The sequence below is a fragment of the Pseudophryne corroboree genome, chromosome 4 (genome assembly GCF_028390025.1).
Source record: "Pseudophryne corroboree isolate aPseCor3 chromosome 4, aPseCor3.hap2, whole genome shotgun sequence".
Classification (NCBI taxonomy): domain Eukaryota; kingdom Metazoa; phylum Chordata; class Amphibia; order Anura; family Myobatrachidae; genus Pseudophryne; species Pseudophryne corroboree.
Genome location: NC_086447.1, coordinates 523,768,467 through 523,794,888, shown reverse-complemented (window position 1 = coordinate 523,794,888; position 26,422 = coordinate 523,768,467). Strand labels below are relative to the sequence as shown.

The following is a 26,422-nucleotide window of genomic DNA, read 5'->3' as shown; positions in this document are numbered from 1 at the left end:
TACTGAACAGGCATCCACTACGATGAACGCTTTTAAGGACAAAGCATAGCCAGATGATATACTGGATAGTGCCTTCTAGGATACATTTCTTTTGGATAGATCAATACTATTGTGTACTAAAAAATCTAATCAGGTGTAGCAAAGCAAAACAGTGCCTCAAACAAAAAATGAATAATATTTTTAATAAGAACTTTTCAATGATTAAACTTAACCCCATTTTGAATAATGGATGAGAGATAGTCCTACTACAATATACAGTATTTAAAGCTCATACCATCAATCTCTTTGGCATCAAAACCATTTGGTTGCATCTAATGCTGGTGTATCACATGTAAACATGTATCTAAACCACAGAAGCTTTTCATCCAACAATATTGTGGCAGGAGGATTACAGGGCCACAGCTGAGTAGGTTGGGACACAATGGTTTTCAGGTGCAGAGTGAGTTGGGATATACTCATCACCTAGGATGTAGGGTGTATGGCAGGTCTGGTCCAGGTTTTGTAGCTGGCTGACATCAGCAACCAAGTAATAGTTATCACCTGAGAGCTTGGTTTAAAGATCCACTGGGAACAAGGTTCAGGGCTCCTGGTGCTGAACAAGTCAGATAGGCTGGATGGGAGTGGGTTCAGTATCAGGGTGCCAGGATCAGGAGGGTCCACTATTCTTGTGTACAACAGCTGTGGTTGATGATGAAACCCCACTGCTGTGATTGCAATATTCTAAGAAAAATATTTGTATCCTGCAGTTGTGGAGAGACCTGATATTTACCGTGCAGTATATATATATATATATATATATATATATATGTAAAATAAGTTTAAAAAAAGCACCTCCTAGTGTAATAATTTGACCAATTTTCATCCGCCACCTCCCAACGACACCCGATAAAGTGCTCAAGTACCGTATCAGGTGGTAATCCTGAGGAAGTCCAGCAGAGGCAGAAAGGACGAAACATGTTGATAGGAAGGACTTTAATTTTACCCTTACTGCAGATGGGAAGAAGAGTTTTGTCAGATAAACTGTTTTTATTCTTTTGAAATGTACAGGCATTAATGTTGTCATTTTTATCAATAAATGTGTGTGAAACGTATTGCACTATGATGTTCGTTTGAATCTTTTCTATGTGACATACCCTGAAGGCTGGATCGTGGATGATTTGGTGTTGCGGAATTACATGTGGCTTTATTAGTCTGCCTGAGAAAGGGTGGTTGGATAACCACCTGATACAGTACTTGTGCACTTTATCGGGTGTCGTTGGAAGGTCGTGGATGAAAAATTGTCAAATTATTACACTAGGAGGCACTTTTTTCACTACTGTTACAGATAACTTTTGAGTCTGTTTTTGGAACAACAGGCAACTTGGAGTAGAGCAGCCACCCCTTTAAATAGAGGAGGGAGTGTTATTAGACTATTGAACATAAGAGAGACTTGGTTACTTTGGCCTAAAGAGGGGGGGCGCTCAGTACCACCAATATTATATATATACTGTAGTGGTATATATATATATATATATATATATATATATATATATACCACTACTTTAGCAGCTGGCACTCACATAAAACAGCAGCCTGCTCCAGTGCATGGATCAATAAATACATATGCTTTTTTGAAATTACTATTGCCTCCGGGTGCTGGTCATTTTTTGGACTTGTGTATATATATATATATATATATATATATATATATATATATACCCTGCATGGTAACAGATATGCTTCAGATTAGGAGGTAATTCAGAGATGTTCATGAACATGCAGGATTCTTACTGCACATGTGCAGATGAGGTCCTGCGGTGTCAGATACAGTGCCCCCTAAGTCGCAACCTTATTGACAGGTTATGAGTGTTTAGTGGTGGCAACGGGCAGTGATCTTGGTAACGGCTCAATTTCTGAGGTGTGCCAAAGCCAGTGTTACATCTTTTGACGCAATGTTAGTTGCCCTGGAAGTGTACTGTAAAACCACTGGCCAACCTGAGTAACCTGAGGGTTACTCAGATGGTCGATGTTTAACCCGATGATCTGATGCTGCAACTTTGGTTGCAGCAATGGATCAGAGAAGCATGCAGGAAGTGTTTTTGGATGCAACTACAGTACTGTGCAAAAATATGTTAATGCCTGCAGGAGGTGTCTGAAGGAAAAAGACACCTCCTGCCAGCATCTCAGATCCAAATGCTGTGTCCAGCAGTGGATCACCATCGCAACCATCTTTGTTTGCAAAATTTGCTATCTGAGTAAACCTAAGCTTAGTCCGAATGTTCACCCCATGCCCACTTATGAGGCCAGTAAATCTGCATCAGAAGACTGGCCCCACCACTCCCAGAAAATAGGGCCAACATTCCCCCATTTTATGGAAATGCAGGTAGGGCCACCCCCACCCCACACCCAAACAGCTGCAGTATGTCAATCATGCTGCATCTTGGGTGCACTGCATGCGACTCCGCTTTGCGTACATCTCTGAATCAGGTCATAAATCATGTGTTATGTGAGTCACTTCTCAGCCACTCAGATTAAGTTATATACTAAAGAGTCTCTTAAACAGTCATTGTTTTCTATGGCATGCTAGTAATGAAACTTACAGCGGTATCCAATTAGCCCCGATCATTTTTCATCAGATAAAAAAAGCCGATTAATCCTGCTATCATGCAATAACATATGGGATCCAGTATAAGTTCCCGACCCTATGAATTATGCGGCTCTGAGGACTGCTTATCGTTGATTATGCTTCGGTACCCAGAGCATAAACCCCAATAAGTGCTGGTTATCAGGGCTAATTGGATAGCCCCCTGTGAACCTATTTGCATCTGTAAATTACTGTTGATAATAGGATACCCCCATTAGTTTTATTAAACTGTTCCTTTCCATTTCTACAAATTGCATGCTTATCTAATTTATTACCTTTTCAGTAAATCCGGCACTCAAATGGATAGCCACATATACTTGCTCAGGTACCTTCATTTAGGGGACAGCACTCCCACAATAGCAGATAGATACAGCGGCACTCTGATGCTTGTTTAGAAGTGCAAAACAGCACTCTTTTGCACGTCTAAACAAGCCTCAGAGTGCCGCTGTAGCTATCTGCTATCTGATTTATTATGCATAATAGGGCAAGCAAGACCAATGTGACTCGATCATACTCTATTAGACAAACTTTTATGTAATTGGGTTTCTGTGGTTTCTTGTAATTAAAGTTCAGCCACCTGCATATCACCCTCTATTGATCTTCTTGTAGTGCAATGTACGTACTAACACGCTTAGTGCTTTCCTGACACTGTACTGGAGTTTAGACTGAGCAATGATTTCCTACATGTATGGACAATGACAAGCTGGAAAATAAAGCAACAACATGGAAAGGTCTCAATTAGAGATGTGCAGTGGACACTTTTCGGGTTTTGTCTTTTGGGTTTGGATCTGGATCTCCGCTCATGCTTTGGATCTAGATTGCTTTTGCCAAAACTAGCCTTTCGGGTTTTGGTTTTGGATCTAGATGATTTTAAAAAAACAACATAAAAACAGCTAAAATCACAGAATTTGGGGGTAATTTTGATCCTACGGTATTATTAACCTCAATAACATTCATTTCCACTCATTTCCAGTCTATTCTGAACACCTCACTCCTCACAATATTGTTTTTAGGCCAAAAGGTTGCACCGAGGTTGCTGGATGACTAAGCTAAGCGACCCAAGTGGGTGGCACAAACACCTGGTCCATCTAAGAGTGGCACTGCAGTGGCAGACAGGATGGCAGTTTTAAAAACTAGGCCCCTAAAAGCACATAATGCAAAGAAAAAAAAGAAGTGCAATATGGATTTGTCTTGGGCCCTCCCACCCACCCATAAGTTGTTTAAACAGGACATGCACAGTTTAATAAATCCATCATTTCAGCTACAGGTGGTCCCCTTGGAAAAAGCTTGCAAAGTTCTCCGAATCATAGCTAGCTACAAACATACCACCTCCTTCTTTGATGACTTTTCACATTATGAGAAGAGGCAAGAGGAAGAGGACAGTGTCAAGAAAGTGATTAAAAATTAGAGAGGCACACGCAATCATCAACAACACACAGGCTTTCACCTCAACTCCTATATTGGTGTGGAACAGAAATGACTTCAACCAAGCAAATATATAATTAGAGTTCCGGCTCGGGTTTTTCCGCGTGACTCGGAAACCAGAACAAGGCAAAAGTCATCATCTCACCGCCATTTTCACTCCGGCATTGGAGAGTGTAGCGAAAGGACATGTCTCTGTCCTCAGTGTCTGAGCGGGAAAGTGGGGTGGCGTTTTCACTGCTGTCTTGTGCTGCTCAGTCCAGTGTAGTCTCTTATGCTGTATCAGTCCAGTCACAGTGGCGGTGTCCTCTGCTGCCATATGTCCGGTGCTGCTGTATAAGTCCAGTCCAGTGGTGCTGTGTTGTGCTGCATCAGTCCAGTGGTGGTGTCTTGTGCTGCATCAGTCCAGTCACATTGGTGGTGTCCTCTGCTGCCATATGTCCAGTGCTGCTGTATAAGTCCAGTCCAGTGGTGCTGTGTTGTGCTACATCAGTCCAGTGGTGGTGCTGTATAATTCCAGTGGTACTGCCGTATAAGTCCAGTGCTGCTGCCATAAAAGTTCAGTGCTGCTGTCCTGTGCTGTATATTATTTACTCCAAATAAAGGGGTTATTAATATTTAATCCAAATAATTTTTACAGGGTTTGCCCTGTGTGGTGTAGAGGTATGCTCTCCTGTGCTGCATTTTGTTATATAACTCCAGAAAATAATGGAGAACAAAAATTTGGAGGATAAAATATGGAAAGATCAAGAACCACTTCCTCCTACTGCTGCTGCTGCTGGGAGTCGATCGTCATCCAAGAGGGGAAGTCGGAAGACCACTTGTAGTACTTCAACTAAGCAATTTACTGTCCAACAGTCCTTTGCAAGGAAGATAAAATATGATAGCAGTCATCCTGTTGCAAAGCGGATTACTGAGGCCATAAATTCTATGATGGTGTTAGACGTGCGTATGGTATCCACCATTAGTGCAGTGGGACTGCAGTACCACTCCTAGATGGACCAGGTGTTTGTTTAAACCTAGGCTCAAGTGCAGAAGCACCCCTGGAATTATACGGCAGCACCCCTGGACTTATGCAGCATAGGCAGCACCCCTTGAGAAGTACACAGCACAGCAGACAGGCTACAGCACCCCTGGACTTAAACAGCAGTGGGGCAGCACTCCTGGACTGATAGAGCAGAGGGGCAGCACCCCATATAGGGCAGCACCCCTGGAATGATGTGGCAAAGAAAAAACATGTAAGATGGAATTGTCCTTGTGCCCTCCCACCCACCCTTATGTTGTATAAACAGGACATGGACACTTTAACAAACAAATCCTTTCAGTGACAGGGTCTGCCACATGACTGTGGCTGAAATGCTTGGTTGTTTGTGACCCCGCAAAAAAACAATTAATCTCTCCTTGCACAAACTAGCTCTACAGAGGCAAGATGTTGTCCTCATCCTCAGATTCCCACCCCACCCCCAAAGAGAATAATATTCAAACAAAACCACGTAATTTATGTGTCAGAGGACTGCTTACACTATTACCCAAAGTTTCTGAAGTGACTTATGATGAATGCGCTGCAGGTGACATATAAGGGAGGATGTTCCTAGGTGGTTAACATCCTTACCCCTACTTATTATGGATTGACAAAATAAATACATGGCTTGACACCTGTTGTCCCGATTTGTAGAGAAACAATTCCACACCTAAGAGGTAGCTTTTTTGGTATTTTGCCCAGGCATGACAATAGGCTTTTTCATCCCATGGCCAACAACTGTCTCCACTAGTGCCTTTTTCAAACAAACTACATCACCATAAAAATCCTCATTGTCAACTTCCTCCTTAGCGCCAGCTACACCCATATCCTCCTCATCCTGGTGTACTTCTACAGTGACATCCTCAATCTCAATATCAGCAACTGGACTGGCGGTGCTCTTCCCAGCACTTGCAGGGGGCATGCAAATGGTAGTAGGAGCCTCCTCTTTCCATACAGTGTTGTGAAGGTCAGGCCTAGACATTGCAACCGCAGACAGTACCAGCACCCCTGTATTTTCACAACACCCCTATTATTTTACAGCATACAAGACAAGGCCAGTGTACATTTATTTTCACTGCACCCCTGTATTTTACAGCATACAGGGCCAGTGTACTTTTATTTTAACAGCAGCACTCCTGTATTTTTACAGCATACAGGGCCAGTGTAATCTTTTAACAGCAGCACCCTGACTTTTTACAGCATGCAAGACTGGGCCAGCACCCCTGAATTTTTACAGCACACAGGACCAGTGTGCTTTTATTTTAACAAGTGCAACCCTGAATTTTTACAGCATACAGCACCAGTGTAATATTTTAACAGCAGCACCCCTGAATTTTTACAGCATTCAAGACTTGGCCAGCACACCTGTATTTTTACAGCATACAGGACCAGTGTGCTTTAATTTTAACAACTGCACCCTTTTATTTTTACAGCATACAGGGCCAGTGTAATATTTTAACAGAGAGATTTGGTATCTGCACACTCAATATAAACAAATATTGTGAGTGTATGGAATTCTTTAACATACAACCACTGGTGGGACCCCTTTTATTATTATCAAATATAATATTATCAATATGGGGGGTGCTGTCAACTACAGTGCATATATAGCTAACAGGATTGTAGAGAAAAGAGAGAAGAATCTGTTTTGTTGATGCACACAAAGATAAATATTTAGAACATCTAAAAATTAACCTTTAATATATCAATATAAAAATGGGATGATAATTTATTTTCCCAGACTACAGTGAAACATAAAGGTTAAGATTAAACAAACTAACATATATGTGAATGCAAAGAAATGAATATTGTATGAATATTGTGAATAAAGACATTAAAAAGCGTGTCCACATGTCATCAATCAATGAAGTACTATATCAAATTAGATGGTATCTCCACTTGGTCACTTTCTGTTGTATGGTCACTATCTGCTGGATGCCGAATGGCTAATTAACAGTGTCCTAATCCCACTATGGATAAACTAGACAGTGTTGAGTTGTATCTCAATTCTATTACTACACTAGTGTTGGCACACCAAATTCTCATTGAAAAATACATCACAGGGAGCCTCCTGTTATTAAGAGGCTGCGCGCATGGGTAAGTGTTACTAACCACTGAGATTCCAGTTAAAGGGCTTCTAAACCAAAGTGCCCTTAAATTTGCTTACTGGACATCTCATGTACATATGGTACCAATCTTACATGAGCCGCATCACAAATCATATTACCTCCTACTCACTATCTGTACCATTAAAGGAATGCTCCTCATTAATAGGTTGGGAGTATAGGTTATTAGATTTAGGAGTATAATAACCCCAATTTTGGGATAATATTTTAACAGCAGCACCCCTGTATTTTCACAGCATACAGAACCAGTGTGCTATTATTCTAACAATTGCACCCCTGAATTTTTACAGCATACAGGGCCAGTGTAATAATTTAACAACAGAAGCACCCCTGAATTTTTACAGCATACAAGATTGGGCCAGCACCCCTGTATTCTCACATCATACAGGACTGCTTTTATTTTAACAACAGCAACCCTGAAATTTTACAGCATACGGGAGGACAGTGCCCCTGCCCCCTGTACAGTACAGTGACAGCCAGGACAGCAACAACACCCATGTACAGCTGCAGCACCCCTAACAGCACATGAAACACCAGTGACAGCTCAGACAGTCAGGACAGCACCCCTAACAGCACAGGTACACCACAGTGACAGGAGCAGCACCCCTACAGAGCACACACTGACCCCACCCGACGCCACCACCCACAGAGATTCAGAGCTCTGTCTCCTTCACTTTCCAAGTCTATTTAAAATGGCAGCGACGCATGGCTGTTTAAATGGAATCCAAGACCTGCGAAAATCCGGCAGCGGGATGATGACATTTTTCCTCGTTCTGGTTTCCAAGTCTGGCAGGAAGACCTGAGCCAGGCTCGGACCCGGGCTTGGAGCGTGATGTTCGGGGAAGTTCTGTTTTCTGGGAACCGAACCCACTCATCTTTAGTTTCAATACACATTCAGAGACAATACTATATGAAAAATATAGATAAACTGAACAGTACAATAATAGCTCATATTTTCCTGTACATGAAGCTTTAATTTGTGTTCAATTATATTTTCATAGCATGTATGTTTTGCACCAAAAATTAATTATGTGGCAAGTATATAAAGCAGGGCAGGAAACACTGCTTTCAATGATATTTATTATTTGTTGTATTAATAATATTTGCCTAATATAATTAAGAATGTGGGTAGGCTTTATAATTTCACTGTATAATTATGTAATGGGCATTAAAAAATAAAAAAGAGGGCTAGGAAAAAGAGCCCAAATATTTAAATCTTTATGTTATGAAATGTTTTGCTTATAGATACAAGGTCATTTAAAAAGTACAGTAAAATGACACAATAATATTTGTTTATAAGATAATGAGACTGATTCAGAGAAGGACACAAAACTGGTGTTTTCACAGTTTGCCAATGTTTTCTTCACTAAGCAGGTGGCGATGGATTCGAGATGGCAGTCACAGAGAGTTTTTGAAGCTGGGCATACACTATACAATTATCTGGCAGATAATCTGCCAGGTCTGGCTGGTTAGAATGAAAATCTGGTAGTGAATGAGAGCAAATGACAATCAACTATTTGCTCCCAAACACTGGAAAATGGACAAAATCTGACGTTCAGACAAATTGGTTGAATCGCTTATTTAACCAATTTGTATGAACAACAGTTTTTGTCCTTTTTCAAGTGTTTGGGAGCAAATGGTCAATTGTCATTTGCTCTCATTCATTACCATATTTTTATTCCATCCAGCCAGATCTGACAGATTATCTGCCAGATAATTGTACAGTAGATGTCCAGGTTTACACTGTGCATGTATTGCAATCAGTGGTGGCCACAGAGGTTGGGCTGCAGCACAATCTAAAACTGAAATAGGGGAACCACAAGAACTGCCAGCAAGTTCCGGCCGGCAATGTTGGGCTGAGTTTGGGGTGGCAGTTGGTGTGGCTCCCCTTTTTGGGGACAGCTCTGCAGCCTCACCTCTGGAGCTGCCACTGGTCACGATGGATAAGAGATGGTGGTCACAGAGACTTTTTTGCACTGTGTATGTGTCGCGATGGATAAGAGATGGCGGTTGCAGAGAGATTTTGCATTGTGAATAAAGGGGAAAAGACAGGGAGGGAAATCGAAAAGTAGTTGCCTAGTAGGGCGCACTGGTATAAATTGTATTCTGGTGTTAATTAAAACTTAGCTTTTATTACTTACGCCTTCTAAAATATCCCTTTTCTCTGGGGATTTACACAGCAAAACAGAGGTTAAAAATTTAGACATATACAAACATATAGTGAGTGAGAAGAAATAAAGATAAATGTGAATAGATTTAAAAAGCGGCACTATCACATATAACTCCTGATGTGGTGTAGAAATAGAATTTGTGGTGCCCTTGTGGATCCAGATATAATGTCCAATCAGATCACTCAGTTCAATCTATTCAATATTAATACAGCCTATTTTGTACTGATAAAATATTGCAGGGTTAAAAGATGTATGTCTAATTGCAACCTGGTGTTGTAGAAGTATAATGTGAAAAGTCACTTATCCCAATAAATCTCTTTTGTAGATGTGATGTGTGTTTTTTTTGTGTGTGCGTATAATCTACACGTTTTTATTCATTTTATACATTCCACACCATCACTCCATATTTGTCTTGCTGACTTTTTATTGGAAAAAGGTGCCCCACAGGTAGGTGCCCCTGCAATAAGGGTCAAAATTGCTAGAGAAATGTGTCTCTTGTTTTTTATATTTGGGTGAATTCCACTTATTCACTTCACATTTTATAGATTTTTATTGAAGAGATACCATGGATTAATGTCCCTGTAATGAACAATAGTCAAGGGATATGTCACAGAATTGTGCTATGGCTCTTGAATTACATAGGTGACAGTTCTATCACTCCTATACATTTGCCAGCATTTACTTATCCAGTGATACTTTCACTCTAATGTTGTAGCAACCTGTATTCACGATAAAATGACACAGGAATGATATTGCTACATTACTGTTATTATTCTGGCTGCACCTGTGTTTATAATTAAACAATGTATCAAGTTATGCTGCACAGTACACTTCACTTGTGTATCACTGGGTTCTGCTTAGAGGCTAGAGAGTATGTACTCAATCACTGGTTCAAATCTTTTATATTTATAAGTGGAGCACAATAGTATGTGTAATAACCATGGATCAACTACTATCACTATAGAATATGGTAAGTATAATATTTAGTTGCCACGTGCTAAATATAGCACCTGAGTGAATAGATTTCAAAGTGGCCGCGCAGTGCTGCTACTGACATACACACATGTTAAACAATGACATCATTCATTTAAGGTCTATGTCTGAGTATCTGAATTGTTATACGGTTTGAACACTCTTGGTGGTATTCCCTGATAACCTGTCCTGACACTTGCATTCGATTGCTATCACCTCAATATTCGAGTGTGTCAGAAAGGTCTAGAGTGACTGTCTATATAATAATTTCTACACCATTCAATACATTATTAAGGAGTGTGGCAGGCCGCTGAAACGCGTTATCAGGGAATACCACCAAGAGTGTTCAAACCGTATAACAATTCAGATACTCAGACATAGACCTTAAATGAATGATGTCATTGTTTAACATGTGTGTATGTCAGTAGCAGCACTGCGCGGCCACTTTGAAATCTACTCACTCAGGTGCTATATTTAGCACGTGGCAACTAAATATTATACTTACCATATTCTATAGTGATAGTAGTTGATCCATGGTTATTACACATACTATTGTGCTCCACTTATAAATATAAAAGATTTGAACCAGTGATTGAGTACATACTCTCTAGCCTCTAAGCAGAACCCAGTGATACACAAGTGAAGTGTACTGTGCAGCATAACTTGATACATTGTTTAATTATAAACACAGGTGCAGCCAGAATAATAACAGTAATGTAGCAGTATCATTCCTGTGTCATTTTATCGTGAATACAGGTTGCTACAACATTAGAGTGAAAGTATCACTGGATAAGTAAATGCTGGCAAATGTATAGGAGTGATAGAACTGTCACCTATGTAATTCAAGAGCTATAGCACAATTCTGTGACATATCCCTTGACTATTGTTCATTACAGGGACATTAATCCATGGTATCTCTTCAATAAAAATCTATAAAATGTGAAGTGAATAAGTGGAATTCACCCAAATATAAAAAACAAGAGACACACTTCTCTAGCAATTTTGACCCTTATTGCAGGGGCACCTACCTGTGGGGCACCTTTTTCCAATAAAAAGTCAGCAAGACATATATGGAGTGATGGTGTGGAATGTATAAAATGAATAAAAACGTGTAGATTATACGCACACACAAAAAAAACACACATCACATCTACAAAAGAGATTTATTGGGATAAGTGACTTTTCACATTATACTTCTACAACACCAGGTTGCAATTAGACATACATCTTTTAACCCTGCAATATTTTATCAGTACAAAATAGGCTGTATTAATATTGAATAGATAGAACTGAGTGATCTGATTGGACATTATATCTGGATCCACAAGGGCACCACAAATTCTATTTCAACACCACATCAGGAGTTATATGTGATAGTGCCGCTTTTTAAATCTATTCACATTTATCTTTATTTCTTCTCACTCACTATATGTTTGTATATGTCTAAATTTTTAACCTCTGTTTTGCTGTGTAAATCCCCAGAGAAAAGGGATATTTTAGAAGGCGTAAGCAATAAAAGCTAAGTTTTAATTAACAGCAGAATACAAATTATACCAGTGCACCCTACTAGGCAACTACTTTTCGATTTCCCTCCCTGTCTTTTCCCCTTTATTCATAGTCAGTTTGAGTTGCAATCGGGCTGCACCCCCATACAGTGAGATCTATTAATAGATTCATACTTTCTTTACTGGGGTTCAAGTATCAGATAAGATCCAATTAGTTTACAGATCACTAAGTGTGCAGATACATCTTCTCTTCCTGTACAGATTTTGCATTGTGCATGTGTCACAATGGATAAAAGATGGCAGTCGCAAAGAGTTTTTACACTGCGCATGTGTCGTGATGGATAAGAGATGGTGGTCGCAATGAGTTTTTTGCACTGCGCATGTGTCACAATGGATAAGAGATGGCAGTCGCAAAGAGGTTTTTTTTGCACTGCGCATGTGTCACGATGGATAAAATATGGCGGTCGCAAAGAGTTTTTTACACTGCGCATGTGTCGTGATGGATAAGAGATGGTGGTCACAATGAGTTTTTTGCACTGCGCATGTGTCACAATGGATAAGAGATGGCAGTCGCAAAGAGTTTTTTTTGCACTGCACATATGTCGCGATGGATAAGAGATTGACGGTTGCAAAGAGTTTTTTTGCACTGCGCATGTGTTATGATGGATAAGAGATGGTGATTTCAGAGAGTTTTTTTGTACTGAGCATGTGTCGTGATGGACAAGAAATGGAGGTTGCAGAGAGTTTTTTACACTGCGCATGTGACGCGATAAATAAGAGATGGCAGTCTCAAAGAGATTTTTGCACTGTGCATGTGTCGAGATGGATAAAAGATGGTGGTCGCAAAGAGTTTTTGTACTGCGCTTGTGTCAGGATGGATAAGAGATGACGGTTGCAAGGAGTTTTTTGCACAGCACGTGTGTCGCGATGGATAAAAAATGGCAGATTTTTTTTTAACAATATATATATATACACAGAGTAATGACATTACAATAACATTCAAGTCTTCTGTAACTTTACGCTTCTATTTTTAAGAATGGTCTGTATTACAGCATTTGCACACACATATTCAGACGTTCATGACACGGTTCTAATACGTTATCCAGTTATATTGCCATATATATTATACACTGAGTGGTCAAATTATTAGGACCAGCAAGCGATTTCACCGTTCCACAGAGAATGCTAATGTAACGCATCTAAATCTGTCTATAATTGGAAAGACGAAGGAATGCTTAGACTAGTGAAGTACATCACTCACACAAAAATAGGTGAATTATGCAGTCTGATGGACTTTGCATGTTGAATAATTGTTGGCGCTCACAGCAGCAGTGTGAGCAATAGTAAAATGCACTGGTGAATTGATCAAGGGCAGCAGTTATACACAAAGTGGACCAGCAGACAAAATACTGGGCATGAGCGCAAACCCTGTGTCATAAATGACTCCTTGATGCTTTAGCAGAGCGGAGAGGGGGCAGACTTATTCAGTCCCACAGATGATAAAAAGGGTATCAAATTATGTATATCTAAACCTGGGACAATTCAGGTGGCCTCCAAATAAACCAGTGCACCCCTATCTGCTGCAATCAGGGTGAAAGACTGCAGTTTTCTTAGAAACACAGTTGTTGAGCAGTAAGTTGTAGTAACAGGTCATGTGATCTGACAGATCATGTTTTTAATGACACCATGTAGATGGCTAGGTGAGGAGATGACAGCACGAAGCATGGATCCTTCTTGAATTATTATGACTCTTCAGACAGGAGGAGGCAACATTATGAAGATGAAGTTCACTGCATTTTGAACAGTTAGTAGAATCCGTGCCTAGAATAATTTAAGGGCAAAAGGCAGGCCAACAAAGTACTAACCCAGTGATCATAAGAATTTGCCTACCCATGGTACATATGGTATAAATGACTGCTACATCTAATGCTGTAATAGCTTATAATAGTTTATAAACTGTTTAGTGGATTTTATAGTTTGAATTTGTTCCATTGTGACATTCTCAATATAATAATGCTCTTACCTGAAGACCTTCAATCGCTAGTCTCAGCATGCTTGGGGTCAACTTTGAGGCCTGTTTGAAGGTGAAGTTGCTCCAGTCTATAATCAAAACAAATCCATTGACTTGAAGTTCTGGGTCTTCTATCATAGCTTCCAGAGATAGAAGTATTGCACGCAGAATATCCACAAGTGTGTATCTAAGGGAGATGAGATGCATATTACAATAATGGTGGCCAAAGTCCTTGACTTTCAAGTCACTTTGTAGAAATACGAAGCCAACTTTCCCATATTAGAACACTTTTATTTACTTCATGAAGTATATTATAAAATTCTGAAGTATTTTATAATAATGTTGTATTTATGAGCAGTAGCAGTTGCTCCTCCAGAGCTGCAGAGCAGACCAAAATAGGCGGAGTGGAACTGGATAAAACATAACCTGTCCCTAATTGTACCTGTAAAAGTTTTTTTTAATATTGCCGGGTCTTGCCGGAACTGCTCCCCCGGGTCTGCAACAAAGCAAGCTCCCAAGTATCAATGCTGTGTATCACAACCGCATCCGCAGGGATAGAGCAATCAGCGCCTCCCTCCTATATATCAGGGACGTGCAGTGAGCTAAATGGCTCAGGAGGCACTCGCTTTTCCCAGTGCCAGATTTACACACATATTATATGAACCAAAGGGTACATCTGGGCATTATACACAGTTGCAGCAGTATAAATTCCAGGAAATTTGGTGAGTTTTGATCAGAGATGTGTGGAAAGGATACAGAGGTGAGGCACTGCCCCACCTGCCATAGACTTTTTACTCCAGAGTTTTGGCTATAAAAATGATTAGAATAATGCAAAGAAGATATTTATAACATATTGTTTATATTTTTCATATACTTTACACAGTCAAAACTCTGGTACAAACGTAAGTATGACAGGAAAGGCTCTGCCTCACCTTCCTCACCCCACCGCACGTCACTGCTATATATGCACCCCACAGACTACTGTGTACCTACCAATAGGAGTCTGAGGGGTGGCAGATAGAGGAGGGAAACACTGATTGCTCTTTCCCATTGGATGCACTGCAGTTGTGATACACAGTGCTGATTCCCCGGGAAGCTTACACTCGTGCAGACACCCAGCAATATAAAAAAAAAAAAAACATATACAGGTATAGTTAGGGTCAAGTTTTATCCAGATCCCCTCTGCTTATTTTGGTTTGCGCTACAGGCCCGGGAAAGCAACCACTGCTGTTTATGAAACATAAATGTAAAAGCAAGTAATCTCATCTGTGAAAGTGGTAAACAGTGCTTTCGCCTAGAATCATTATAATACTTTAACTGGTAGAAGAAGAAATAGGGAGCAGATGTATAACATTTCATTTCAGAACATTCTTATTTACATGTATATTTAATATTGATAGCAATTGGCATTGTACAGCAACTTCTAGTGAAACATTTAAAAAAAAAATCAAAGGACTAAAGTGTGACACCATGAAAACGTATTTTGGCCTGTTAGTGTAATGAGTTGTAGTTGTGTGAATTGTAGCACAACTACAACTCATGCTGAATCAGTGCCTTAGTCTTATTAGCAAATTTGTGGCCCTGATTCAGCATGAGTTGTAGTTGTGAGACTATTCACACAACTACAACTCATTACAGTAACATGCAGGGGGCCGCCCAGCACAGGTCAAGGCCGCCCCGCATGCCAGGTCCTCCCCCCACCTTCCACTAACATGCGAGCACTTTGTTAAGCAGCGAAGCGCTTGCATGATAAGGGTAGCCCCCTGAATATGCAGCCTAGCTGCGAAGGCAGATGGCTACCAGCGGCTGCGTGTGATCTGACACAGCCGCCGCATCCGCCCCACAAATGGCCTGGAAATGCCTCTGCTGTCCACACCATGCTCCACAAAAAGTGGTGTTCTGAAGAGAATGCTGTTTAAGACCTTGCGCATGCGCACACCAGCGTACACGCATGCGTACATGTGCAGAAATCACCAAATAGCAATTTCTGCACAATAGCGATCCATGCTGAATCAGGGCCTGTATGCATTTGTGTAAATTTTAGTACTCATAACAAATTTACATAGACATATTTGCCACTGCCCATAGTCTATATGATATTATTATGCAATATGGTCATGTAATTTGAAGGTTGTTTTATTGGTAAATGATTCTTCTTCATTAGTGCTAACATTTTTATATTATGCATACTAGCTTAGTATAAAAAATAAATATACAGCAATTTTCAAATATATAAAAAAGTGTTTTTATTGTGGCAACTATTAGATCCTAAAGATGTTTTTACAAAGTGATTAATTTACATTTCCTACAACTGATTCCTGTGCATGAGTCAGGAGCCAATACATGGGGATACATATTCACTGTCTGTTGGGATTATTATTATTATTATTATTATTATTATTATTATTATTATTATTATACACATCCTTATTTATTTTTTTCTTGTATTGTCAACAATTGTATGGTTAATATGTACAAGATGTGTCCACATAGACCTTTTCTACAGTATTTTGATCAATTTGGCACACCATTCATAGCATGGCTAAGCTTTTTTTATGTGTAGCGAGTGGATGAGTTTAAAAAAATGTGTTTGCCATAATAGAATATGTGTAAAGTAACATATTAAAGAAGAAAATTAAGAAAAATCACAAAGCATGGCTAAATCACTGATTCTATGGCATGCCAAGGCAGAATATAGGAAAGATGTACTGTATGTGGACATTTCTAGATAAAAATAATAAAAAAGAAGCACTATTATTATATTTATCTGTCTATCTATCTATCTATCTATCTATCTATCTATCTATCTATCTATCTATCTATCTATCTATATATATATGCGAAAGCCCTCACTGATTGATTGACTGACTGACGTCCCGATATGTTAGGAAACTGAAATGTAACATAGGTATTCTTCAGTTGGGAAACAGGAAAACTACGTAATCAGAATTTTAATAAACCTCCCCTAAGGGGATGAAAAGGGGGTTGACATAATGACGTCACTACCATTGAGTGAACGATAACACCCAAACGGACAATTGTATAAAAATTTGCATTACACCTCTAGAGTGTAGAATTTAATTAAGTACAAAAATCGTCTTGTCACTTTGACTGTATCTGCTACAGCTGCTCCTCGGGTAACGCCAAGAGCCATGGAATAATATCTACTTACATTAAGACATATCAGATTTACCAGTGCCGTAACTAGACATTTTAGCGCTGTGTGCAAGAAACAGCATCGGCGCCCCCCCCCCCCCCATAGTTAAAACAGGACCAATGCACAACGTAGGCGCAAGCCAAAAATATAGGGAAGTGGCTTCATGGGAAAGGGGCGTGACCACAAAATAATACCAATTCATATTACGCTGCAAAGTAGTTTCCATTATTCAAATTACGCCGCACAGTAGTGACAGTTACACACATTACATCAGGTAGAGCCCCAATTTACACATTACTGCAGCAGAGTCCCCCTTTTTACACATTACAGAAGCAGAATTCCCCTGTTTACACATTACGGCAGCAGAGCGGCGGTGGTTGCGGCCCTGTCCTATATGACACACTACATAACTACACTATACCCCCCTACGTGCTGCACTACATACCTACACTATAACCCCCCATTCCACATACTACATCTGATACATCACTACACTGCATTACATGCCTCACAATAAAATTAAAACATCTCTATGCCTATCTAATCTACTGTACATGAACTCACTGTGAGTCCTCTCCCCAACGGAGCATCAGACCAGAGTCAGACTGAGCCTGGGCAGCAACGTGCAGTGGAAGGAGAAGGCGGGCTTGACCACACTGATCGGGAGAGAGCAAGCCAGGTAGATTGGAAGAGGGCGGGCTGAGGAGAAGAAGGGGGTGGGCCTGGTCAGACGGACAGGAGGGAGAAATGTAGAGGGGTTGAAGGAGGCGGGCTAAGGGGAAGAAAGGGGTGGGCTAATGGAGTGAAGGGCGTGCGATTCGTCCTATAGACGGGAGTTGAGAGGAAGCAGCATAGACGGAAACAGGGCTTGACTGGTAGGTGTTGGTAATGCAGTAGATGGCCTGGAGACACGGTAGTGGAGAGTGGTGAAGGGGCATCCAAAGCTTGTATCAAAGCCACTCGCCTCCCCTGCCCGCTGCTGCTGCACTGACTTGCGGTGTGCTCAGCAGCAGAGGAGCTGAGCGCACACCACAAGTCAGCGCTGCTGCTGCGGGCAGGGGAGGCGGGCGGCTTTGATGCGCTCACACCACAAGTCAGCGCTGCAGAGGCGGGCAGGGGAGGTGGGCGGCTTTGATGCGCTCAGCAGCAGAGGTGCTGAGCACACACCACAAGTCAGCGCAGCAGCGGCGGCGGGCAGGGGAGGCAGGCGGCTTTGATTGAGAGAAAGCTGCCACGCTGGTGGTGCTGCCAGATGGTGCGCCCACAGTGCATTTGCGCTGTGGGCAAGGCACCTCTGGCACACACCTAGTTACAGCTCTGTTTACATCTCTATAGATTTACCATGGGAGAAAATATCTTGTAGAATGTATTGTTATTCATCACTGATCATACATAATATGTGCACCATTTATTAGGCGTACATTAAAGGGTCAATTAATTAAATAGCTTTTGTGCTCATTTACAATCAATTTTAAGAAATGCCTTTCAGCTGTAGCAGTAAATACCCTCTTCAGAGCTACACATATAGATGCTGCTTTCACAATCTCCCTAAAACACTTCTTTGAAAGTAGGGAAGCATGACTTATATCACAGATCCTTCACTACACCATCCTCCCACATACAAAGGGACTTGTTAACTCTTCACTTCTCTAGTATAACGCAGGGAAAGATCTTCCTAAGAGCGTTATATCAGTAATATCATTTTTAAATGATGCTTCTGCTTTAATCACTGTGCAAGTGAACACAGCCAACTCTGGGTTGCTCATGTGTAAACTACCAGCACTTGTGTAGGCAGACAGTACACCTGATAACAAAATTATTTTTTTACTATAGTTATTACAGCAACAAATAAGTAGCATTGTGGAAGTGATACTGTCTTGTGTTTCTTGGTATTTTATAACAGCTCTAAACATATTCAATAACTATCCGCAGCCGGCTGCCATATTTATGGGAATGCATGCCCTATGAGGTGTCATTCCTAGTTGAGCGCTAGCTGCCGTTGTTCGCAGCGCAGCGATCAGGCTAAAAATCGGCACTTGTGCGCATGCGTATGGTGCGCAGTGCGCACACGCGACGTACTTTCACACAAAGCTATGTAGTTTCACACAAGGTCTAGCGACGCTTTTCAGTCGCACTGCTGTTCGTTCAGTGACTGACAGGAAGTGGGTGTTTCTGACCGTTTTTGGGGAGTGTGTGTAAAAACGCAGGCGTGTCCGATAAAAACGCAGGAGTGGCTGGGGAAACGGGGGAATGGCTGGCCGAACGCAGGGAGTGTTTGTGACATCAAAACAGGAACTAAACAGACTGAAGTGATCGCTAGCTAGGAGTAAGTCTTGAGCTACTCTGAAACTGCACAATCTTTTTTTGTAGCAATGCTGCGATCCTTTCGTTCGCACTTCTGCTAAGCTAAGATACACTCCCAGAGGGTGGCGGCCTAGCGTTTGCACTGCTGCTAAAAGCAGCTAGCGAGCGATCAACTCAGAATGACCCCCTATGTTCCTAGAAGAAGAAACGGTTATGTTAGTAGCATAATACTGCTACATGATATCATTTTTATTTCCATTGTTGTCACTATAGCATATCATCAGGGATGAGAATGATGTTAATTGCTCAGGAGGCACTGGCAAGTACCAGAGCCAAATTTACAAACAATATATGAGCCAAAGGTTCATATGAGCTATATGCAAAAGTGCAGAGGTATAAACTCCTGGAAATTTGGTGAGTTTTGATCAGAGATGTGCGGAAAAGGTAGACAGGGGAGGCACTACTCATCTGCCATAGACTTTTTACTCCAGAGTGTTGACTATAAAAATGAATAGAATAATACAAAGAAGATATTTCTAACATATTCTTTGTATTTTTCATATACTTTATACAGTCAAAACTCTTGCGCAAATGTTAGCATGACAAGAAAGGCTCTGCCTCAGCTGCCTGGTATATATTAGTCATGTACACAATCAGAGCAAAACATGAGAAACTGCACTACCAATTTTCAGAGACCAAAAAATTGTGACAAACCAATTGCACAGGGCTTACATTAAGTTGTATACTCAAATGATAAAATTACCTATAATGATCCTATATGAACTAGAATCCATATACAGAAATAGAGGGTGTGACCACTGACAAATAAATTCAACGTGATGCAAGGAAAAGGAAAAAACTTTTTTTCAATTTGGTCCACAAGGAGTGATCAATAAAATATAAATTTATAACATATTTTTAATATTCACAAGAAATGTTAAAATCTGGAAAAAATATGATAGCGAGTAAGATAATGTGTACACATTCGCTTACTCTTTATCTTATATTTCGCAGGTTTTAACATTTGCACTGAACAATTTGATATACTATACAACACTTGTACAGTACATCTGTGTGCAACTGAGTGTGAATCTGTATACAAAGTGCTATGATGCACCACCACGTTTTTTCCCCACAGTTCTGTTGAGCATCAGTCAAATGGGACCTGGCGGCTCACTTCCACCAGGTATCTCACCCTGTATGGCATATTCAGTCTAGGTGTATGAGTACACATCTGCATAGAAAGAAGGTCGACCTGCAAGAGAGCAGGGCAAAAGAAGACTAAAAGTCTGACCCGGGGCACGCTTTTTATATCTATAGATTAAAATGTAACTTTTATTATCACTTGATAAAACTGTAAATTACACAAAATCACTAGGTAATAGTATGTAGAAAATGTATTACATGCATGGATATAAGGTCATAAGACCATTCATAGAGATAAGGTCATAAGACCATTCATAGAGGTATGATCAGAGATAAATACTAATTGGTGTGGCAGACCTTTATCTGCCATGAGCAAAAATATTAATCAGTAATAATGCTCTAAGTTTTCATGCGGGGAAAATTATATTCATACCTGATATCAGTAATATCATAGGCTGGTTTACCACAAGAACTTATCGAGCACCAATATAAAATTATGGTCTCTCCCATGGTCTATAACCAATTACCAGTGCGACTTCTAACCATCAGATATAAGGAAAACACAAAACATCCATACACAATTCATATGTGTGCCATATCATAAATGCAAGTAGATAAACAGAAACCTGTATATTTCCAACCCCAATTATGAATATATAGGGCTGTAGGCCTCCATTTTGGAGGGCACAGCTCTACAAAGGATGATGCACTATTGGTCGTTTGTGTAGAATTTATACGTGCATCAGAACATCATTCAAAATTCCTATGCATGGTATAATTTATGATTGATCAAAATAAGGAATTGGAAGGTATTACATATCATTGATGTCAATTCGGGATTCATATCAATCAATACACCATCATATGGAAGCAGAGGGATGATACAGCACATTAATCATACTCAATTTTAACACTGTGTGGAGTTTGTATGTGCTTCAAATCACAACAAAAAACTTGATTTCATCACTGTGTGGAGTTTGTATGTGCTTCAAACCACAAAAAATTAAATAAGCAGTAACTTTCTTCATGAAGAATAACCCTCAACGGGAAATAGTACACAATTTTGAATATCCTATATCAATATTTTATATACAGCATAAATAATAATTCTCCAAACAATTGCCTGAATAAAATAGACTTAACACGTTATTCATGCTTGATTTTATCAATGTGTGGAGTTAATATGTATTTCAAACCACAACTGGAAATGAGTAAACAATGACTTTCTTCATGAAGAATACCCCTCAACGGGAAAAAGTACATAGTTTTGAATACCCTATATGAATGTTTTTAATTCAGCATAGAAAAAACTTCACAGAATATTTTCTTGAGTGAGATAGGAAAAAATACCAGAGTATTGGAAGGTGCAGGCCTTCTGCTGTCTCAAACATCTGCTTAAAGCATCGAATGTCAGGATGAGAGGGGTCTGCCTCCTTCACCACGGTGTTGAATAGTAGAAATAGAGGTACCTACTTCTGCTTTTCCAATTTTGCAGCTCAGAGCCCTCTGTTGCTAAAACATTGCCGAGTAACCCGGCTGCTGGAATGAGAGAGTGTGTACATGGAAAGGAAATCACACAGTTATCCAGTTAAGATAAAGAGAGGGATTAGTACCAAGGTACTTGAAGGGTTGGTCCTTCTGCTTTCCCAATATCTGCTATCAGCATCGAATATCGGGATGAGAGGGGCCCATTCCCTTCACCTTGGTATGAAAACAGACAAGTAGAGGTCTCAATTCTGCTTTTCCAATATTGCTGCTCAGAGCCCTCTGTTGCTTTATAACATTGCAGAGTGGCCCAGCTGCTGGAATGAGAGATTGAGTACCTATATATATATATATATATATATGTATGTAGGAGATAGTCAAAAATCTGTATACAATAATTCCACAGGTCTCTCTGCATTTGGATATAGGGATTTGACTCTGCATTTGGATATAGGGATTTGACTATTTAAACCATGTGCATACTGCTAATTAGTGGAATTTGGCACAAAGGGTATGTTGTAAATGGATTAATCTAAAGATTTATGGTACCTGTAGTGCACCACTCTAAAATTAGCTATTAACTGCGATGCTCCCATGCAGTGTTAATAACTATCACATTTTAACTCTACTCAGACATAAAGCATGCATGAAGTCTATTCTGTATCAACCTCAATCCGGTAGAAATATGATACACCAGACTGTAGTTATTGCTGGCTATATAGCTGACATGCAAACTCTGGTGTAACTTATCTGTAAAATGGAAGAGCTGGTGTAGTACAGGTAACAAACATCTGATGGTCCGCGCACGCTGGGAAGCCGCCGGCGTCCAGGGTCCGCGACCGGAAGTCAGACCCGACTTACCAAAACCGGAAGTAGACGTACGTTTCGCTCCTAGAGCTTGGTCACTTGGTCGCCTAGTAACACTTCTGCAACCAGGGAGTTTTTATTCAGTCCGGCGGCCATTTTGGGTGGGATTAGAGCACATACTCAAGGACTCTTTTAGCTCCATAATGTGCATTTCTATCATTCATGCCGATTTCCATAGCAATGATGATGCATATAAGCTTATAAATAAGCTCATGAAAATGCCTATGTGCTTTGTGGATGAATTCAGACACACATAAGGATTAAATTTCAGGCAATAGTAAAATGCCATAATTAAGAAAAGAGGAATGAGTATATGGATATTTTAGATGCTCAAATGTAAATGATAAAAATTAAATAAATAATAAAAAATAATTATTAGTTACTAATTAAACCTAAGAGGTGAATAAAAAGACTAAATAAAAAATACATATATAAAACAGAAATGTATGTAAAAGTGTATTGATTGCCCAAAGGTTATTATGTCACTTTATTGGCTTTATTGAGTAATTGATATAATATTAGATCAATTGGATTCTATTTTGACCCAAATTTATAATACAGCTATGTGCATGGTGTCTTATGATTGTGTGATTTACATATGGTGAGTTAGCTACGGTAACAGAATGTGAAATAGAGGTGTCTTGTAATGCTGAAAGAAGAAGAGAGTTGAATCTCTGTACTGATGAGAAATATATACCTCATACAAAATGTATGTTACATGTGATATGAAAATCCTATGTATATTTGTGAGATGAACAGATGTGGTGTGATTATGTGATACGAAGGGACTAGGCTGAAAGACCCCTACCCAAATTAAGTGCACCTGAAGGTGAAATGTGTGATAAACCTGCTAAAAATGATTGCAAAAAAAGATACGTAAGGGGAGGGTTGGGAGGGGGGGGGGAAGGACCATCGGTGAATTTAAACTGTATTATGGATCAAGTGCCGGTTGGGCAACACTACCATAGTGGTGATATTAATTCTCCAAAAAAACACTGTAGTTAATATACTCATTCATTCCATTGGGAGCCAAAGAGTTAAGTCTGAATGTCCACTGGCTTTCTTTCTGGAGAAGTGTCCTAATCACACCCCCTCCTCTAATGCCTAATTTGGCCTTTTCAAGGCCAAAGATCCTGAAATGTTCAAATGATCCTTGATGATATTTCAAAAAATGTTATGCAACCGTCGTGATCGGTTTCATCTTCTGGATATCTGTCCAAACATTCCTAATGGATCCGATGTGTTCTAGCACTCTGATTTTCAGCATACGGGTTGTCATACCCACATATCTTTTCTGACATGGGCATTCAATGCAATAGATAAGATTACTGCTCTTACAATTCACATAGTCTTGAATTGTGATTACACAGCCATATTTGTCTGTGATGGTTTGTACTTGGGCAACATATTGACATATTTTGCAATTCCCGCAAGGGTAACTTCCTTTGATAATCGGTTCTTTGGATGGTGATGCTTTAAAGTGACTCTGTACTAATAGGTCTCTTAAATTGGGAGCCCGACGCCAGCTCATATCAATCTGGGTATTTAATTTACTAGCCAGGTCACTGTCTGATAGAATGACCGGCCAGTGTTTCTGTAAAATGGAACGGATGGATCTCCATTCAGTGCAAAAATCACCCACGAACCTAATGGTGTTGTCCTTCCGTTTTTGTGGTTTCTCCTGAAATATGAGAGATTCCCTAGAAATATCATTGACCACGTTTCTCGCTTTTTTAATGCACCTACGACTATAGCCTCTGTCCTTCAATCGTAATTCCAATTCTTTGCTCCTAAGATTGAAAGTTTCATCATTGGAGCAGTTCCGTTTCAATCTCAAAAATTCGCCCTTTGGAATATTTTGTATAGTGGGTGGAAAATGGAAGCTATCATGATGCAAAAGGGTGTTTGTAGATGTAGTTTTTATTGGCTCCTCGATAAATTCGTAAGTCCAACAATGAAATACTCTCACTACTCCACTCATATGTGAATCTCAGGTTAAGCTGGTTAGTATTCAAGAATTGCACAAACTCCATTAATTGTTCAGGTGTTCCGTACCAAATGACCAAAATATCATCGATATATCGTGACCATAAAGCTATATGTTGATTAAAGCAGTCAGAGTTGTCTTGAAAGACTACCTCCTTCTCCCACCAACCCAGGAAGAGGTTAGCATACGTGGGGGCACATGCCGCCCCCATCGCTGTAGCTCTTACCTGGGTGTAGAAGTGATTATTAAATGTGAAATAGTTTTTACTCAGTACTACTTCCAGCAGTTGCAATAAGAATGTTTTGAAATCACTCTTATCCCCCATATCAAGGAAGTACTCAACTGCTTTTAAACCCAGATCGTGATTGATGCTTGTGTACAAGGCCTCTACATCTAGACTAACTAGAATATGGCAATCCTCCAATTGAATGTCATTTATTTTTCTTAAAATGTCCGTGGTATCACGTGTATAAGAGGGCAGTTGTAAGACATATTCTCTTAAATGAAGATCCAGAAAAATACTGGCCTTCTCAAGAATGCTGCCATTGCCCGACACAAAAGGCCTGCCTGGTGGGCAGTGTACATTTTTGTGCACTTTGGGAAGCATGTAGAAAGTCGGTGTAACTGAATTAGTTACTAGCAAAAAATCTTGTTCTGCTTTGGTTATCGTTCCCATGTGATATGCTTCATTGATGATCCTCATATACTGTGCTAAATAGGTTTGTGTTGGGTCAAAAAGACTCTTAATGTAACATGTTTAATCATTCAATTGTCTCCAGGCTTCTTGTAGATATAGGTGTTGTGGCAAAATGACCACATTACCGCCTTTATCGGACGGTTTCACCACCACATCATGCCATGATTTTATATCCTTGATTGCCTTTTTCTCCTGTAAAGAGAGGTTACCCTTCGGATGAATATATTTTCTTTTCTTGTAAAGCATCTCTAAATCTTTTGAGACAAGATTGATAAAGACTCTCACTTCTGGACAAATTTGGTCATTGGGAAAGAAGGATGATCGTTTTTTGCACTGTGGTCTATGTCCCGTGCTTTGAGAAATATTAATTGGGGTTATCAATTCCTCCAAGGCAGTCAAAGCTTCATTTTCCTGAGTACTAGTCAGATCTAAATGTTGAATCCCATCCATCTGATCTAAAGTGCCTGTGTCATTATCCTTATTGGCATACATTTTGGTCAGAAGAAGTTTTCTGCCAAATAATTGTAGGTTTTTATTCCACTGAAATATGTCAAAGTTTTTAGTAGGGGAAAAGGTAAGGCCTTTTTCAAGTACACTCCGTTGATGGTCAGTGAGGGTGTGTTCTGATAGATTAATAATCTGTAATTTATTGGAATCGGGGCAGGTTATCTGTTCCTTCGAGAGGGATAGCGATTGGGGGAGGGAGAACCCCATTTCTCTCGTCCTCTTCTTCTTCTTTTTTGCTCTTCTGATTTTCCTTTTTCGGGGCATCCGTGAGTGCCCCTGCTGTAATCTAAAAAATGTGTCAGAGGTCTTTGATTACTTCTGGAACTGGGATATCGATCCTGCTGAGAGGGATCTTGTTCTTCTGTCCCTGATAATTCTGCCTCCGAAGAGGATGGTGTTGTGAAATGTCCCGGTGTTTTCT

At 40.1% G+C, this 26,422-nt stretch overlaps 1 protein-coding gene across 1 annotated transcript in view; it reads right to left on the bottom strand.

The window, feature by feature from the left end:
- CLVS2 (clavesin 2) overlaps positions 1-26,422 on the bottom strand; it is a 172,097-nt gene that overhangs the window by 121,562 nt on the left and 24,113 nt on the right. Inside the window, exon 2 of the mRNA XM_063917261.1 lies at positions 13,864-14,038. Within this exon, the coding sequence (XP_063773331.1) occupies positions 13,864-14,038 (175 nt within the window). The remainder of the gene's footprint in view (positions 1-13,863; positions 14,039-26,422) is intronic.